This window comes from Thamnophis sirtalis, unplaced genomic scaffold (assembly GCF_051295495.1).
Source record: "Thamnophis sirtalis isolate CommonGarterSnake01/CBP01778 unplaced genomic scaffold, rThaSir2_p1.2 scaffold_3, whole genome shotgun sequence".
Classification (NCBI taxonomy): Eukaryota; Metazoa; Chordata; class Lepidosauria; order Squamata; family Natricidae; genus Thamnophis; species Thamnophis sirtalis.
Genome location: NW_028261383.1, coordinates 129,205,305 through 129,225,087, shown reverse-complemented (window position 1 = coordinate 129,225,087; position 19,783 = coordinate 129,205,305). Strand labels below are relative to the sequence as shown.

General features: G+C 37.7%; 1 protein-coding gene across 5 annotated transcripts in view; it reads right to left on the bottom strand.

Moving 5' to 3' along the window:
* Positions 1 to 5,178: 5,178 nt before the first annotated feature.
* Positions 5,179 to 19,783, bottom strand: part of CSNK1D (casein kinase 1 delta) — a 36,130-nt gene continuing 21,525 nt past the window's right edge. Inside the window, exons 8-10 of one of the 5 annotated variants that reach the window (XM_014063690.2) lie at positions 18,926 to 19,065; positions 10,160 to 10,224; positions 5,179 to 7,321 (exon numbers count right to left, since the gene is read on the bottom strand). In XM_014063690.2, the coding sequence (XP_013919165.1) occupies positions 10,192 to 10,224; positions 18,926 to 19,065 (173 nt within the window). In that variant the 3' untranslated portion in view covers positions 5,179 to 7,321; positions 10,160 to 10,191. Of the gene's footprint in view, positions 7,322 to 10,159; positions 10,225 to 12,383; positions 12,627 to 16,181; positions 16,272 to 16,812; positions 18,602 to 18,925; positions 19,066 to 19,783 lie in introns of those variants that run through there. The other 4 variants (XM_014063689.2, XM_087710044.1, XM_087710045.1 and 1 more) reach the window with 4 other exon arrangements.

Below are 19,783 nucleotides of genomic sequence, written 5' to 3'. Positions count from 1 at the left end.
TGCTTCTCATCCAAGAAGTGTCTTCAAAGAAAAACCAGAAAGTCCATTTGCCTCTTGAAAAAGCACCTTTGGGATTCTTAAGCATGATGAGATGACCAATTAAAAAAAGTTTCATTTTACAAAGTCATTGTGGGCACATTGTTTGCATTGGTGTAATTAAGAAAGCACCAACATTTGCTTGAATTATTTGATGAGATTATTGCATGGTACCTAGGGATTCCCAATATGGAAAGTGAGAATGGGAACATTTTAACAGATCTATATGTTATTTGGTTATAATTTTCACTAAAGAACCATGGGGATGGAAAGGGAAATATAGACAATGGAGTCCAACCCCCTTCCTCAACAGATTGGAAGCAAAGAATAACTAGCAAAATGTAGCCTTTTACCTCTGGGGAATAATTTTCTTTTTTTAATTATTATAATTTTTAAATTTTTCCCAATACAACTCATGCAAAGGATCATCCACACGCACATTACATTTTCCACACTTTTAACTTACATATTTGTGATTTCTTATAACTTCTTTAAGCTAAATATTTTTAGTACAAATCAACGCATTGACATATATATCACTAATGCAGTTTCCTATCTCTTACATTGACATAATTTTCATAAGTTTTCATAAGTAAAGTTCAGTTGTCTCACCTCTCTTCCTCCCTCTCTTCCCCTTCTCTCTCCCTTTCTTTCTTCTCTTCGTCCCTCCTTCCCCCCTTTCTCTCCCTATCTCCTTCCCACTCCTTTCTCTCTCCATCTTTCTCCCTCTCACTTTCTTTCTCCCCCCTCCTCTCTCACTTCTTTCCTCTTTCCCCTTCACTTCCTTCCTCCTTTTCTTCCCCTCTCCCTCCCTCTCTCCCTTCCTCCCTCTCTCCTCCTCTCCTTGTGAAAAAAGAAATAGCTTTGTAAAAAAGAAAAACCTTTCCCCTCCTCCTCTCTGCTCTGTTACCACTCTCCCCCCTCTTGGATTTTAATGCTAGGCTCAGCTCTTCAAGGGAGAGAATGGATACCTTGGCTGGGGCGTGGGGGAGGTAGCTAGAATAGAAGCAAAGGAAGACTCAAGGGGAGAGATCTGCTGGGCTTGATAAGCGAGGGAACCAGGCCGGAAGTGCTCAGCTGACTGGTGCCAACAGAGCCCCAGGCAGAATTGTGCCCTGCGAAGGGGCCACCTCCAGCACTCCTGCCCCCTCTTTTGCCTCTTAGCACCCTCCTGCTGCCCCCCCTTGCCTCTTAGCGCCCCCCTTGCCTCTTAGCGCCCCCCTAAGTCATCCCACTGCCCCCCAGGGGGCGGTACCGCCCATTTTGGGAACCACTGATCTAGAGGTTAATAAGAGTTGAATTTGTGAGGCTTCAGTTGTGATGCATTTTTGTCATGTTAGGTTTTGCTAAATCTGATGCGTATGAATAGTTTCTCTGAACATGTGGAGAGAGCATTTCCTACACTAGTATTTATGGGTCTTGGATTAGGAAGCATAAACTTAAAACAATTATGAATAAATAAAACTTGCATTTAAATCTTCATTTTTTAAAGAAACAAAATTACAGGCAGTCCTTGCTTAACAATCACTATTGGGGCTGGCAACTCCCTTGCTTAGGCAGCACAGTTGTTAAGTCAAACACCATGTGACTATGCTGGATTTATGATATCATTTACACTGCAGTTGTTAAACATGCATTTGTTAAGTATGACATGTGATTTTACTGCGAGTTTCTTCATTGATTTTGTCAGAAGCCAGTTGTCAATGGGCAAATAGAAATCATGTGACTGTTGGATGCTGTGATGTCCACCAATTGTGAAGAGCCCAAATTCTGATCACATGACCAAGGGATCACTGCAATAGTTGTAACGGTTGTGCTTTTTTAGCAATGTCATAACTCTGAACAATCCAAGGCAATTGTTAAACAAGGACTATCTATTCAGACTTGGAACATTTAGATCTCTGCAAAATTTTAGTATCTTTTGCCTCTAATTCCCCAGGCAAGCTGGTAGCCTCCAGCTGTATTATTCATCTATTTTTATACCAACGTATTTGTCAAAGACTCACAGTATTAAAACTGCAACTTTCAGAATTCTCAGTGGGCTTAGTGCAAGCTGAAGTGAAACTGAAGACTGAACTGAGAGACATTCCTTTGCAATTCTCAACTCTACAACTATGAGGGACATGGTGGCTTAGTGGCTGAGACGCAGAGCTTGTAGATTAGAAAGGTCAGCAGTTTGACAGTTCAAATCCCTACTGCCTCATAACGGAGTGAGTTCCCGTTACTTGTCCCAGCTTCTGCCAACCTAGCAGTTTGAAAGCATGTAAAAATGCAAGTAGAAAAATAGAGACCACTGGTGGGAAGATAACAGTGTTCTGTGCGCCTTTGGCATTTAGCCACGACCACAAAGACGTCTTCGGACAGCACTGGCTCTTCGGCTCTGGAACGGAGATGAGCACTGCCCCCTAGAGTCGGGAATTAGTAGCAGATATGTGCAAGGGGAACCTTTACCTTACAACTATGGATTCTGAGACATTGCTGAAAACGTTAAGCCTTGTTTATATATTTAACATTCTGATTGTATAGTGCATCCAACTATGCATACAGCCTAAATCTAAGATTTCAGTTTTCAATTCAAAAGGAAAAATGAGTTATACATCAGCAATACTGACAATTCACTAAAGCTGCAATCTTCAAAGCAAGATCAAGGGAATAGACTTTTCAATAAACAATGTTTAAAAGTACTTTACCAAGGAAATAAATGCAAACATACTGTATAACAGCTTAAAGTTCTGCCTACAGGAAATACTCTGAAATGAATAATTTCAGAGCAGTATCAGTTGTTTATTCAAAAGTAAGTTAAACTGATAATGGCATAGAAATCAAAATGGTCATTAATTTCTTCTTCGGATACAGATTGAACTGCTCAGTGAAAAACTAAGCAATGTAGCAGTCACTTAACTAAAAAATAATTCATCATTCTGTGAGTCATGGCTTAAAGCATAATCTGTTTTGCAGATCAGTCAGGAGTTTATTCAATCAACGAAGAGTAATTTAGCAAGGTGAATGTACTTGCTGAAATTATAGAACAATTCAAATATCAGACATACCAGAAGTATATATTTGTATTTCTAGCCCTCAATAAGGACAGGCACTTATCCATCATCACACTGATGGGTAAAGTTCATGTACTTCCTCTTCAGACATTGCGAAAGGCCCTATAAGAATGGTGAAGAATGAGCTGGACCTTGGAAATAAAATCTCAAGTTCCACAAACTAGAATATATTTAAATGATCATTTCACAAAGAATAGAAGGTATATGGGTAAAATGGGCCTCATTTGTCAATGAATCTTTCTTGTTTGTTCTCACATATAAGCAGTGGTGATCACAGCCAGATACACATACATATACAATTGCAGAGAATCTTCGTAAACTGGATTTTTTAAAAAAAAAAATCAAGCTGGAAAACATTTTGTTTTGCTCCAAACAGAATTGTAGAAAACACGGGGTAACATAGAGAGGGTAGGAGGGATGGTGGTTCTGCATCCATTCTTGCTCTATTTGACCTCTTGGTGGCTTTCAAAACCATCGGCCATGATATCCTCTTGAAACCATACGACCAGAGGTGGGTTCCTGCCAGTTCTAACCTCTTCTATAGAAGAGGTTCCACAAATCTACAGTGCCGTTTAGAACCGGTTCCAGCTTCCTCCCCCCGCCTGTCCACACATCATCAAGATGAAGAGCGAGAGGAGGAATTCTGGGAGTTGAAGTCCACAAGTCTTAAAGCTGTCAAGTTTGAACACCCCTGGGGTTTTTTTCTAAAGGGTTATGGGTGCAAGGGTCTTGTAACTTGACAGCTTTAAGACTTGCACACTTCAATGCCAGAGTTCAAGAGCCAACATTTTGGTTGCTAAGCAAGAGCGTTGTTAAGTGAATTTCACATTTTACAAGTTGGGCCACACGCACCCAGTCACATGACTGCCAAGCTGCTCCCACTCAGTCACATGGCTGGCAAGCCACTCCCACAAAGCAGGCCACACCTACAGAAGAGGTTCTAAAAAATTTTGAAACCCACCACTGCATACAACCCAGATTAGGGGTGGGTGGCATGTTGTTTCCTCCAAAGTTAGATTAGCGGTTTTCTGGAAGTCCCTCAAGACCTGGTTATGTTAGCAGGCTTAAGTGGCTATTCTTATTCTCTCTTTGCCCATGGTTTATTTTTAATCATATTTATCTTTTGATATGTGTTCTTATCTTTATTGTGTTATGTATGCAGTTTACTGGATCATTGTATCCTGCTTTTTATGAGATGGTTTAACAGATTAAAGGAGTTGGAAGGGACCTTGTAGGTAGTCTAGTCTAAACCCCAACCCAAGCAGGAGACCCTACACCATTTCTGACAGATGGCAGTCCAGTCTCTTCTTGAAAGCCTCCAGTGATGAAGCTCCCACAACTTCCGAAGGCAACTTCTGTTCCATTGGTTGATTGTTCTCAATATCAGAAAATTTCTCATTTCCAGACTGAATCTCTCCTTGTTCAGTTTCCATCCATTATTCCTTGCCTGGCCTTTGGGTGCCTTGGAAAATAGCTTGATCCCCTCCTCACACTTCTGATAGAGTAGGAGATTTTCCTTTCGGACTTGAAAGATTCTGTTTAATGTCACCTTACAATAAGGTAGAATTAGCTTATCTGGGAGGGTTTCCTATCTGGCCTACCTGGTAAGGCTGATCTTCTTTCTGCAGAGTAATTCAACCATGGCAGAGGACCTGCAATGGAAACCACCACTCCTCATAGCTATAAAAAATGAATAGAGGATAGACAGAAAGATCACTTTCTCTTTCAAATTTTGATTTTTATCATCCCAATTTCAGAAACTATTTTGGGGATTCCTTCCTTTTGTTCCAGAGTTAATGCTATATAATACATTCATCCCTCTTCCTATTATTTTCTTCCATTTATTGTCATCTGTCTAGAAATACTTTCAGCTGCTGAAAACTGAATGAGACCAGAAAGGTCTCATACACTTTAATAAGAAGTTTAACAATAACAGCTAAAAAGTTTACAATAATTATCAGAATGTTTAGAGTCAAAAGAAATTGCCTTGGCTTTTGTTATTCAATATTGTGTCTAGATATACAAGCTTTGTTTTAATATGTTAAACTCCGATAGCACATGCAAGCAAACAGGGCCACACATTAAAAAAATTAGAAGTCCTTATGAATTTATTTACACAATTATTAAAGTACACAAATACAGTGGTAATACAAATGAGGTGTTCTGAGATATTGTTACCAATACACAGGTTTATAGAGACATTCTAACTATATTTTCAGCAGGTGATGGTGAGATTTAAGTATAATGGAAGGGCAGAGACTGCCCACAACCAAGAACAATTTGAAAAGTTTGCAGTCAACTTTTTAAGTATAGTACAGCAATTGAAGGTTCCAGATATATAGAAAGAAGAGGCTGCCTTTTAAAGTCTCTAACATTACATCATTGACAACAAATATTTACAAAAAGCACACTGAAGTGTAGAACTATACAAATGGAAGTGCACATGCCCAAAGAACCAACATCTACAGCAACCAGTGATACAATTATTCAAAAATTTTCCATGGACCAACATTAAAACACATTCCCATTGCACTCCCCCAATCATAGGTTGCATCAAATCAGACCTTGAACATACAAATAAGCAATAGATTAAAGTTCTAAGGTAGCTAAAGAAAAGTAACAAGATTGTTCATAGATCGAAATCCACAGAAGTGGGGGGGAAAAGAGGAAACAAAAAAGGTGACCCGACAAAAGCTTTGAAACAAAACGCTTGCAAATGAACAGGAAAATAAAATCTTTACTCGCCACCAAGTTTCCAAGGAGACAAGAATCTCACGCTTATTAAAAAGTAGTAACAACACACCTACATATTGCATTTTCATCCCCCAAAGTGGGACTGATGGTGCTTTTGAGTGGTATTTGGTATGACTCACATGCCTTCTACTTTCCCAGATTACTAAGGGATAAATATATTGCTCATGAAAACGAAGATTCTTCATGTATATTAGCTGGCACACTAAGTGTTTTTGGCCACTATATAAATATATCTTCAGCTGAAGGCCAGCTGTTCCAGGCTTGCACGTTTTAATAAAGAATGAAATAATTCAACAAGCTTGAATGTTCTCTTGACTTCTTGCAGAAGGAACAGATTGCTTATAACTCCGAGCCTTGGCGGAATGCAGCTGGCTGGCAGCACTGGCTGCCTCTGGGCACTCAAGAGGCCCGCTCACGTCCACACTGCTCCCACTGGTGGCAGTGCTTAATTGGCATCTGTAGGAACAACCCAGCAGAAACAAGGTATCCTGCCTCTCTCCAAACCCTCCTCTATTATGAATAAAGGCAATACATTCTACGTTCAACATTAAAAACTTCCTGAAAGTTTATTTTCACATTTTTTGTCCTTCCAAATCTATGAAGCGTTCTTTTCGTCTCTACTCAGTACAGCTTTTTCTTCCAAAAGATCTCTCACTCTTTCTTGAACAAAACAAGACAAATCAACATTAAAAAAAAACACATAAAAACTGTTTAGAGGTTTAAATTTTAAAAAAAGAAGACCCCGACAACCCTGGAAGAGCAAGATAGCCGTTAAGTAAAACTAAAAATTAAAAACCCTTGAGAATCCCCCTTTGTCTTGTTGAACGGGACCATACAAAAGTAAAATAGTGTAAAATAAAAGGAAACACCTCTAATTCAGTTAGACATTCCCTTCTCACTTAAGCTTACAAGAAGTTTCAAGTCTTGAATTTTGTTTTGTTTTAAACGAAGCTTTAGAATTTTCACATTTCCACACAGGGTTTGAATGAGACAAGACTTTTGGTTTTATAGAGAAGTTAAGCCAATAATCTTAGCAAAATGAATACAAAACTTTCTTAAACCAAGTAAAAGAGTTATAATTACAGTAGAACAATAAAAAGGGGGGGGGGTGAAGACTGCCGCCTGCTGAGGGACAACTAAAATGGCTATTAAATAACAGGCGGCAATGCTGTATTACCATCGCTTCCTTCTCTAGCCCTGTTGCTAGAGTTCATATAAGGTTATTAGGTTTCGGGCTAAAGCCTCTTGTAGTGTGGCAGCTGCTGGATTCTGTCCATGTTCCTGTGAGAATCTTTAGACAGTGGCAAGGAGAGTTCCAACTGGAATATTTCTTCTGCTCTAGTTTGGGATAGTTTGCTAGTAAAAGCCATTGATAACATAGGAGATCAGCCATGCATTATCTGCCCCTCAATGGCAACATTATTTCACCGATGCACAGCAGATTGGAGTACGCTGGTCGTCGCCAGAGCAGGAATCTATTGAAGCCAAGGAACAGGGTATCAATATCAGCTCACACCTACCAAAACTGCATAAAACATGGATCCACATACCATTTTCTATGTATACAACTGAACACAAACATCTACTTCAGAAGGGTGAAAAGCCAGTAGAGAGATCTATGTACCAACTGAATCGATGATACACCCACCTGTAATGCCCACGAAGGGAATGACAGAATGACATGTTCCTTCTGTATTAAAGGTATGGCAAAAAAAAAAAGAAGGCTTCTTGTGAGCAGGGAGAAATATATGAAGAATGATGAAAAAAGCACATGCTAGTTAAAGAGAGAACAGATTACTCAGGTGAGCTCTTAAAATAACAATGAAACCCAAAGCAAGAAGGTGACAAATGCATTGTAAATGTGTGCGAGCACGCACACCAAAGTATGCATTATTTATAATAATGTTCCCATCAAAAATGCAATGTCAAGCGAAGTCTGTGAGCTCTGCAATCAGAAATTTGATTTCAATTTCAATTGAGGTGCTGGAAATGAAATAAATTAAGAAGACCCTACATCTGGATGCTTTGAAAAACCGGTGAAGACTTACAATATTCCTAGTGGAAATTATTAATACCTGTCAGTATTGCCTTCTTTTGTAACAAAGTTACATTTTATTCTAAATCTATTCAACATACAGGCAATCTGCTACCAGGTCTGTAAGCCTCTTAAGAGCCACCTCCAGATTAGATGGGTGGGATATAAATTTAATAAATAAGTATAATCTACAAAATTATTGAAAAATCCTGTTTTTTTCAGATCAGGATGAAAGCAATGGGTGTGCTTTGTGTGCACTAAATCAAGCTTTGCTCCCCTAACAAGATTAAGATGTGCAAGAAACACTTTTTAAAAAATGTATAGGCTGAGTGGCAAGCAAATCCTCCTATTCAGAATTATGTAATAAAACTTTAGTACTTAAGATTACCAAAACATTGCCAATCTCTAGAGAGCAGCTTGCATATGATTGAGAACAGGAAGGTGTTTCCAGGTACCCATCCCTACCTAGTCCAAGTCCTTGCTAATGCAAGTGCGAACTCTGTAGTGCACCAATATTCCAACAGCCAATTTATATACTAGTTTAGACTCATACATATTTTAAATGACAAGTAAGTTCTTTTTGTTGTTTCAAATTAAGACCATCCTGGAATGCAGAGTTTGTAGAGGTACTGTCAAATTATCACATTAAAGTCTTGTTGTGCAACAACAAGGTTTTTTTTTTATTAAATAAACCAGGAACTTGATAGTGGACTGAATCCTTCAGATTTTCTCTCTAAACATTTGAGGTTTTCCAACATAAATTGTACATAAAAACAGGCAATTAAACATAATTTGTAAAGAGTTTGGCTATTACCAATCCTAGTTGCTGATCTTTACATCTTCCCTATTCTCATTTCAACTTTTTCCCTGCCAAACTGGGGAGGAAGAACAAACATGACATGTTTTCTTTGCAGGAAAATGCAAGTAAACACTTATTTTAGTATAACATATCTTACAATCAAGGCTAATTTGGAAGAGAATCCTTCCACACAGTTAAAATTCTCAACAGTTGGCTTGTCCAGTTGATCAGATCCAAGTGGATAATAATAACTTGCAAATATTGTTAATAAAAGTAAAAGGCTCTGGGAGCCAAGTATACAAAAACAGTAATGAGAAGAGGAACAAGAGTGATTCAACATTAATAACAGAATTTAGCATATTATGAAGCTTTATCAAATGTCCTTTGGGCAGAGAGGCAAAGCATAACTCAAACAATAAAATGAAAGAATGGTCAGGAAAGAAAGCACAGATGTTAACAAAATCTAAGCATCTCAGGTTGGGTAAAAGAGCAAAAGAAACGGCTTTGGAAATATTTAAAAATGGCGGCATGCTACATATTGCCCATACACACTCCATTTTGCTTTGGGGAAAACTACCTACTATCAAGGCAAAAGGAAAGATCAAATGATTAGCTTTCGCTATCACAGATTCTTTCATTTACTACACCAATACAAGCATTTTAAGTGTCTGCTGTAACAAGTCCAGAGGCAGTTTCCAGCTACTTATCAGTTTTGAAAATGTTTTTTTAATCTTGGCTGCTTGTGGGAAAGGGAGAAAAATAAAGAGGCCACATTAAGCTTTCGTTTATCCTACAAGATAATTCTGCTTAAATTAGGCAGTGAAGATGTCCCCGGTCTTAGTTTTCACCACAACTAAAGCCCTGTCCTCTTTTATGTCCATGGGATGCATATTAAAAAGGAGGCAGAGCTTCAACTGCATGGCAACATCTGTCATCTTGATTTTTTTTAAAAACTCCCCCAGATAGTCCTATATATTGGAATAATTTAATTTAAATGAATATAGTCTAAAACGATTACCAGCAGTCACTACGTTGGGCAGCCAACTTATTAAAAACATGCACAGCAAATAAGTAGTAATATCTTGATGCTCTTTTCAAGGTGTCTTGTTTTTCCAAATGGGCTATTCAGTTTGCACATTTGCTAAAAAGCAGATTTGCTGCTAAGCAATGTAGCAACTGAAGCGATCCCTTTGGGGTTATCCCAAATTCTAGATTATCTTCCACTTTACCGGTAATATTGGTCTCACATGACAAATATTTAAACGAATCATTCTAGTGAAGTACCTAAAGCTTTGAGGAAAATGTGAACTACTGAAACGCTAAAAGCTTTTGGGAAAAGCACATCTAATGCTACATGATCTACAAAGCAGAGGGAAACAAAAGTGCAGAATTAAAATGAAGCACCATCCCGTTTGAATGCCCCAAAGGAGTTCATCCAGACCCGCCCACCAAGCTGGAGTCTAGCGAGAAGGGACTCACCCAGTGCTGCTTTCCAACCGGGAGACGAGCAGCTACTTGCCATGGTGCTCGAAAGGAATGCTATTCTGAGGTGGGGGGGAAAAGACAGCCATTTGAAACAATTCCACTGCCCAAAAGTTAACTTCAAACTAAGATTCTAAGTGGAGCTGTTCTTCATTTGGAGCAGTGCTCCTTTCAGAAGCCTCAGAGACATTGGCCTTCACAGCTGCCACCAAATGGGTAACCAAAGAGGTTGCTTTGAGAATGTGTTTGGAGAACTGATGTGTAAAGAATGTCTGTTCTGAGCAGCAGGAACAATCAACAGGATTTTGGAACTGTGTTTATATTGGAATGACTCCTAGCTCAAAAGGATCATCAGGTTAATGATTTATTGTCTGTGCTGGCCATTGATTCAAAAAAACATTTTCCTTTATTACAACAACAAATTTAATCCGACTAAATCAAGGAAACCTGCATCTCTTATTAGTACTCAAATTAGGGACAAGCTCAATCTTGAGCAAGGGTCTCCAAACTTGGCAACTTTGAGACCTGTGGACTTTAAATCCCAGAATTCCTGAGCCATCATGGCTGGCTGGGGAATTCTGGAAGTTGAAGTCCACAAGTCTTAGGTTGGACAACCCCCTGCACTAGAGCCTTCAGACTAGTAACCACAGATACAAACAGAGGCTTTCAGATGAATATGTTCACTGGAACAGAAGTCCATTTATTGCTCTCAACTGGCGAAGGCAGCACGAAAGACAAAAGACAAAACCTAAATAATCTTATAAACATACTGCAAAAGATTAATCACACTTCTGGGTACGGGAGTTACATTTTCTCTCAGTACTTCTTTGTGTATACACAAATCAACACTTCTTCCTAGTGGCAGTGGAAGCTTAAATAAAACCATTCTCTCCTCATAAAAAGACCCAACTTTTCTACTGCTATACCTGATTGATATGATTAAAAATATAAAACATCACCCATAAAGCAGGAAATGCTAAGTTCAAATTATATAAATATACCTGCTATGGAATTCAGCCCATCAAGAAACAAAAATACAAGCGTGTTTTTTACTGGAAAAAAATCACCATATCCTCAACTTGTAGACAGTGACTAAATATTACCTACCAGCTAGAAATGGCACTACAAAAGAGAAGAATATACATCTACCAGCAATTGCGTTTTTTCAATTAGTCCCTATGTTTTATCATGCTGACAAAAAAACATTTCTTAGAGAATCAATGGCTGAAGCTTTACTGAGAAAAAGCTATAGATCTGAAATTATGACAAGGAACCATAATAAGGGACATCAAAGTCACATCAGCTAAATATAGGCCACCTTTCATAGAAAAACAGGATAAAGGGAACTGCTTGTTAGAGACTTTCAAATAAGTACCTCTGTAAATACTCAACTAAAAGATTGAAATTATTTAAGAAAAACAGTGAGTATATGGAACTTGTAAGTTAGCATGTGATGCTTCCATCCTTGAGGGAGAAGGAGATCAGAATAAAGTTGCTTACCAAGATGAGCCTCATGCCATGACAATGTTGGTGCCTGTGGTTCCTGCATAACCATTCGTACCAACAATTACCAGTATTTTCCAACCCCTAGGTATTTTAAGACTAAAACTTCAATTATCCAGCCAACTGATCCATTTCTCAACAAGGTAATAAATATGGATTCAGGCTTCTTCAGACTCACATGACTAATACTTCTCCCCTTATTAAAAACCCACTCAAACACATAACCCAAGTCCCCCATATTGAGAAACCTTGCATGTGATTTTGACACACATTACTAGATATTTGTAGAAGTTGAATAAGTCCTGACACCTGTTTGCCCATGAGGACCAAACAGGTGTGTACAGTATTATCAAGGCTTTGTTTACAGATACTTCAAAACACTGCAATTATCTCCTGCAAAACTCTGCTCTTTTAGAAATGGCTCCTTCAGCTGTCCTGGTCTCTGATCTATTTGAATGTTATCCATCAGTATGATTTCAACAAGATTAACACACTTGAATGTTGTTTGTCTCCACCCTGACTCTGTTTCTGTCCACTACAAGCTAGACTTATGCTGCTACAAATAAAGTACTCTGGTTGGACTACAACACTCATAAAATCTTTGTTTATCTCTTATATGCCATCATGTAGGTGTAGAAACACTTTCATCTGGCTCACAATCAATTGCTATTTACACTGCATGCATGTTTCAGCAGAGACAAAAAAAAATCTGGCCAGGTTGCAAAACCTAGACGTTTTAGCTGTTTTATTTCATACTTCACAAGAACATCCAAATGTCCCCATCCAAAGAAGGAAAATGTCCCTTTTAATCCATGTCTCTGCTCTGGGTTAACTCTTCTTTCTTCACCATCTTCAGCTTTTTGCCTCATTTGCTCTTCTTCCTGCACTTCTTTCTTTGCAGCAACTTCGAATTCTCAGCTCCCAGCCGGCTCCACTCACACCCCATCCCCTGGTGTACCTGCTAGAGTGGTCACCAAGGAAATAGTTAATGTTGACTGTAAGGAGTCAGAACTGGGATTTAATGTTGACAGAATTATCAATCAGGGTGCTAAGGTAGGAACTGACATAATTTAATAGTGCTGAATCCTTAACATTCAGAAGAAAGTGATATTTGGGCAAAAAGATGGGCAATGACCATACACAATATATATACAGCACATAGGCTGTATTTTATCTTCAGCAAGAACCATGATCTCTGAAGCCATGTTCTAAGAATGAAATCTAGAATGATAAAAATGTCTGGTTTAGAATTATTTGACCAAACATTTAAAGTATTGTATTCCGTTCTAACTCAGGCCCATCTATTTTGTAATCCAGGGATCTCCAATTTCTGGGCTGTGGACCACTACTGGGCCATGGTCCATTTGGAACAAGGCCACAGCTCGGTTTGCATGAGTGGCAGGCTGGTTCACCTCTCCCCTGCCAGGGCCACAGGGATCCCGGTTCTAATCTTCCTTCCCTTACTGTTCACTACGGTATAACTCTTATGCTATTAGAAAAGATAGCACTGAAACATGGGAAGTATCATTTGTGGCGACCTAGATTACTGCCTTCATCTAGTATCTTAAGCGAACAATGCAATTGGTGACCCCACCACACAGAAAGATTTCCATTTTTTAAATTTGATTTTTGCCCCTCAAGGTTTGGAGCCCTACTTAACTTGCTACCACGACAGCCTAGTTCACCTATTTGAAGGCATCAACCCTGATAACCCCATTTTTTTGTTTCTCTATAGCAAAACCAGGCATAAGGAATGATGGGCTGGCAGAATATGGAAGATCATATAGCAAATTACAAGTGCTTAGTTGGCTAGCTTATGTTAGGGCAGATATTCCTCTTAATTCTGAAAGCCCAGGTAGAAGACCATTTTACTTTATATCTTATAACATTTTAAAGTTATAAACCAATATTTAAAAACCATAAGTACAATTTAAAATTGGCTTGTATGAAACAAATTATATATAGCAGCAGTGACGTGCGGTGAGGTTTATGACTGGCGAGGCAGCAATTTTTTTAGACTTGTGGACTTCAACTCCCAGAATTCCACAGTCAGGCATGCTCAGTTCCGATTTAAAGCGACAGCATTTGTTTTTCTCCTTTGCTAAATAAGTTTCCTTCTTTCTTTTTCTTCTCCCTTCCCCTCCTTCCTCCCTCCATCCCTCCCCCCTCTCTCAAACACACACACACACACACAAAGTTGCACGAGGATTCAGAAAATTTAGGTTTTCCTCCTCAGCCCATGTTAGCAATACCACTAGCAACATTTTGGCTGGCAGGTGTAAGTAGAAATGGAAATTCATTCTACTTAAAACATTGTTTTTGCTTATGATTGGATAATTAAAATTTCAGAAGACCCAAAGGCATAGTATTAGAGTGTTACTTAGTGCATAAACTAAAGAACTGTCTCAATATGCTCCCTCCCCCATCTCTCAAACACACACACACAAGCACACACACACACAAAGTTGCACCGGGAGGATGAAGTTTGAATTCCTCCCCCTCCCTCCAACCCACACGTACCTTTTCTAGCTGTTTCACAGAGGATTTCAACTCTGCTCTTGCCTGCCATCATGAAAAGAAAAAAAAATGTAAAAGGAAAAGGGCAAGAGCTGAGGTCAAACTGAGCTAGTTGCTGCCAGAGTCACCATGGATGCCTCTACTTAGTGGTTAACTGTTTAAAAAAGCCTCTAAAAAAGCACCCTCTACAGGAGGAGGCAGGAGAACGACGTGCCTCATCTACGTCAGGAATTTTTCAGCTTTTAACCCTTGCTTAACTCTGCTCAAGTGATCATAAAACGCCAGACTAGATGTGGCACGTTGTTCTCCTGCCGCCTCCTATAGAGGGCGCTTTTTTAGAGGCTTTTTTAAACAGTTAAGCAGAGTCATCCATGGTGACTCTGGCAGCAACTAACTCAGCCTGACCTCAGCTCTTGCCTTTTTCCTTTTACATTTTTTTTCTTTTCATGACGACAGTGGTGAGGCTCTGCCTCCTCTGCCTGCACGTCCCTGCATAGCAAGGATCATATGTCAAACTGCAATTACTTAATTCTTAAGATAAACACTTGCTAGCCATTCAGAAAGGAAGACTATGTGGGTTGATTAATGTGAAGGCTTGTGCATATTGTGATATATCACAGTTTAGCATTAGAAAGGGAAAACTTATCTATCTAGTCTGCAAGACTTCCTTATTGTCTCTTTGTTCTGTGCATCCTATTAAATAAGAAAGTGATGTCACATAGCCCTTCGGAGTCACTAGAGGATTCTTAGTCCCTTCATAAAATGACAATTCTAATTTTGCAAAGTCTGTTAAAAATAAACTTTTCAGAATGTTTATTATAAAACCTACTCTAATTGCTTTTCACTACAAAAAAAGAATATTGAACCTTTCACAGTCATCTCAGAAAGGAATTTCAATTGCATTCGAATAAGAATTCACACTGCATTAAGAGTATGATATTTAGAGAAAAATCAATGTTGCTTCAAGAGATCTAATGATTTTAGCACACATAGAGCTATTGGATTTGGGCTACAAAAAACAAATGATTATTAGATAGTAGCATATTTCTGCCTCTACATACTGGTTATTTGGATTTTTGCAACCCAGATTTTTCATAATTGGATTGTAATTTCCTTCTGAAATAAGTGGATTTTGGTATTTTGGGGGACCAGTAAAAGAAGAAGAGCCAAGAACAGCAATGGAATTACTGAAGGTTTGATTTCTAAAGAAGTGTTAAGCTCTTAATACAAAAGAGGCACTCTGTTAGAATTCCAAATTCAATTGGATAAAAATAAAAGACACCACATTATTTACAACCTAAAGGAATTTAGAATGATTTAAATTATCATGCCCATCGATAAATTTACTCCAAACTAATTATCTTCCTTTCAATGAATTAAGAAACCACTTTAAAAAGTTGTCTATGAAATAGAATTGTGTGATAGTTGCACTATTATATAGGATATTGAAGAGGGGACAGTCTTTTTAATTAGAAAAATAACACACACAACTGTAAATGGAGATGGTGAATTTAGCCTTTGCATGTATGAAGAATATGAATATGAAGAATATGAATATGAAGAATATGAATATGAAGAATACTGTTCTATGGAATTCAATTATTACTACCTAAGGATTCAGGGTGAAAATTATCCCTTTATCTGCATAAAATTTAAATTCCAAAATCTATGGTAACCTGTACCTAATCATTCATACCTCCTTTAAACCATTATTGATATGCAGTCATGGGCAGCTTTGTGTTCCATATAAGATTATAGTTAGTCATTAATAAAATGCAAAATAATTTAAAAATAATTAGCTATTGTTGCCTTCCTCCTGTGCAAGGCAAACATTAACTGTATACCAAGAAATACTGGGCTAAGGCAAGATGGGCTTGAAATTTAATGCCTTCTAAATTCAATATCACAACCAAAGAAACATTTACATATGTTTTGTATAATTAATATAGCTTGCTGGACTTCAGTGATTTTGATGCAAAGGAAAGCAAATAATTACATCTCAAGAGTCCAAAAGTGCTTTATTTCCGGTAACTTAAGAGGTTAAAATGCGCACTTTCTTCCTCTTCCTTCGAGGTCTGCAGGAGCTTGGCTTTTCAGATGAAAGGATAAAAGAAAGAGTCTCAAAACCTCATAAGGTTTCATTTTTCAAAATTAGCAAATCTCCCATAGGATATATTTACTCAAGCCCTGGAGATAAATATATTTGTTAGCCGGTAAGGAAGTGCCCTTGTATTAGAGAGACATGGAGAGCACTGTTTTATTTATTACAACTTTGAGTAATGCATAATGAAGTATTTTCTGAAATAATTGCTCGCCAAAAATAATAGAAGAAAGTATTTCAGAACTATATTCAGACCACCATCTACTTCAATATAAAAAAGTATAGATTTCAAGAAAAATAATATAGTAGTAGTTATAATTACAATGATAAATAATTTCTTTATTAGTATGTTAAAGAACTTGGACCTGCAGAAAGTAGCCATGTTATTTAAGTTCTTGATTGCAAAAGCTTGCATTAGTAATAAAAGCTATATTCTTGTGGAGCTGAAACTTTTAAGTTACATATTCCTTTAAATGTTATTCTCTGATCAGAGATCTTTTTAGTATTGCTTTAGAGATTGTTCTGTATCAAATATCCTTTTAGCATAAATTCAGATTACGTATCTTTCATCTATAAAAGTGTCCTATCAACAATCAAGGTTTTATTAATTGGGTCTTAATGAGTAATGCTACAAACATTTATTAAATACAATTCTGTCTGGATTCCAAATAAGCGCCTCCTTTCCTCCTTTTTTAACTGCATGTAATAGTGGCAGTAGAGTTACTTGTACCCAAAATGAAAAATATAACTTGTTACTGGAGGGCAGAAAGGAAACTATGATTCTTTGCTGGTATCTAATGGCTTCTGAATTTTTGCAGCCAGGGTGTGGCAGTTTATTTGTAATCACTAATGCTTTTATAGACTACTTTTCTATTCACCCATAATTCTTGTTTGGGTGTGTTTTCCACTTCTGTCACAAATCTTTGAGCCTCTTTATTGACCTCTGGTGCTAAACTCATTTTTTAATAGTTAAAACATCTACATTGCCTTCTTATTCACCTGTAAAAACTTTTGCTACTTGATCACTTCAGCTGACCAAATTACAGTCCAATTTATCAAGGCTCTGAAAGGCACTTGTTTTCTGACTTAATTTTCCAAATATTTATAATATGCTCTCCTATTAGCATCTAATTCAAACTTATTGTTTCTAAATTCCAGTTTTTTAAAAAGACACTTGAATGCAGATATAGGATCCCAAGACCAATATTTCATTGTTGAACAATTTACAAGTAAATATCCAGTTTTGTAGCTTGTTATATATGCGATTACATACCACACATAGTGAAATGAAACAAAAAAAATACAACTAATATAATTCAATAGTTTGATAAGTGTTTGTCTTTAGAAATACACAAAAAGCAGATGAATAATATTAAAATTAATTTTTTTGTAAAATATGGAGAAAATGCATATTCTTCTAGAAAATGCTGTGGCCTTTATACATTGAAAACCTTTAAATTTATAGCCAGTTACTCAATGTGTTGAAACCTGATATAGATGTACTTTGAATGTCTGACATATATTTCAAAAACATGATTTATGCTTTATGGAAAAAATTGCAAGTCCTGATTAATGGTCCCAAAGTCAAGGTGCTTGCGTACTGCAGACATATTCAGATTTCACTATTACTCTAATTTAGCTATGTGTTTCGGATAATAATACACTCCCACAGATAATCTAAAAAAGCATTGCTGCTTCTCAAATTAAAAAGGATTCTTCAAAGTGCTAAGAAAAAAAATCAGATATGTGTGAACAGTACCTAACAAACTACTACATAAGTGTACAAAAGAAGCACCACTCTTTTCTATTTCCATCTCTTATTAACCACAGTGTTTTCAGACCTTTAATATTCTTCAGAAAAATCCTTATACAATAGATGTTGTTACAGACAATGATTATACCAGACAAAAGCTGGTAGCTATTTCCCATTCAGTGGCCATTTATTTGGAAATACAACCACAAATTATGTCAAGATCTCAGAACTGTTGGTTGCTGCGTTTCATGTTGTTGTTTTGTCAGAGGGTGTTTGTGTGTGTGTGTGAGACTAAGCACTATCAAACAAAATGCTAAGTGACTGGCTACCATTGATGTTGTCCATCTCTAATACTGGACAAATTGTATCTGATCAACGCTAAAGGAAGAATTCTTATTGATTCTTCTTCACCAAATTTAACAAATATTAATATTCATTCATTTGCACAAGGTTTCCGAGATCTGCAGTGGTTAAGAAAAAAAACATGATCTTTATGTGAGTTGACGATTCAGAGTATATATAGCAAAAGTCACTGAAATGTCCATGGCTGTTAAAAATCTGTACCCTGCGAATACACAAAGGTCCAAAAAGGGATTAAGCAAAGGAGGCACGCAGGTACCGACCACAGCTATAGATTTCCACAGCTATTAGTCCCTCTCTTTCATATTAAAACCTCAAGAGGCCTTCACAAACAGCTATTCACCAGCTGATTCTGGTTAAGTAAGAGGTCAAAATGTTTAAAAATTAAGAGGTCAAAATGTTTAAAAATGTAACGGCTATTAAGGTAGGCCTTTCAATTCAGAGCCCAGAGCATTTCTAAACTGAAAATAAATGCCAAACAACACTATATCCCTTTATCTCTTTTCCCATGAAATGAAAAGTTTTGTACCTGTGAGGTTGACATGCGTGAGGTATCTTGTCGACCTGTTAAATCAGATGAGGAGATATTCACAGGGGCCCCACGATGCAATCGCATACTCACTTTCCGTTCTCGCTCCATTCCAGAAACTGGCCGAGGAGATGTATTTGCTGGCCCAAAAAAAGGGGAACTCTTATTATCAGGTTTTTTTACATAGAAAAAATTCTCTATAAGTTATTCCAGAGTTCTATAGAAGTTCTTGTGGGAGATAGTACATACTGTATTTTTCAGACTATAAGACGCACCGGTATAAGACGCATCAGGATTTTGAAGAGGTAAGTAAGAAAAAAAAGCTTTTGTCCTCCCTGGCCCTCACAGCACTCTGCAGGCTTCAGAAGGCAAAAATACTCCTGTTTTTGCGAAAAATGGGCAGTTTTCCCCCCCCAAAATGGGGACATTTTTGCCTTCCCCCAGCCCTGCTGAAGCAGGGCTTCAGGAGGCCAAAAATGGCTATGTTTGGTGAACAAGACGCACCAACATTCTCTTTTTGGGGGGGGGGGGGAAGGTGCATCTTATACTCTGAAAAATACGGTAATTCATTGTGATTGTTGAACTGGCATTAGGGAAACTAGGTTCTAGATCCAAAACCATGAAAACTTCATGGGTAGCTCTTGGCCAGTCTGTCAGACTCATTCCAACCCAATCTGCCTTACAGAATTGTTGTTGGAAAAATTTAAAGGAAGGATGATTACATATTCCAATAGAAGTGTATACAATATGTATAGTTTAGGGTTGAACTCTGCAGCCCTTCGTGTTCTTTGGCCTTGGCTGTTTGCTTACTGACATTTTATTACCCAACTTGGTAACAATATCAGTGCAGTGTTACTT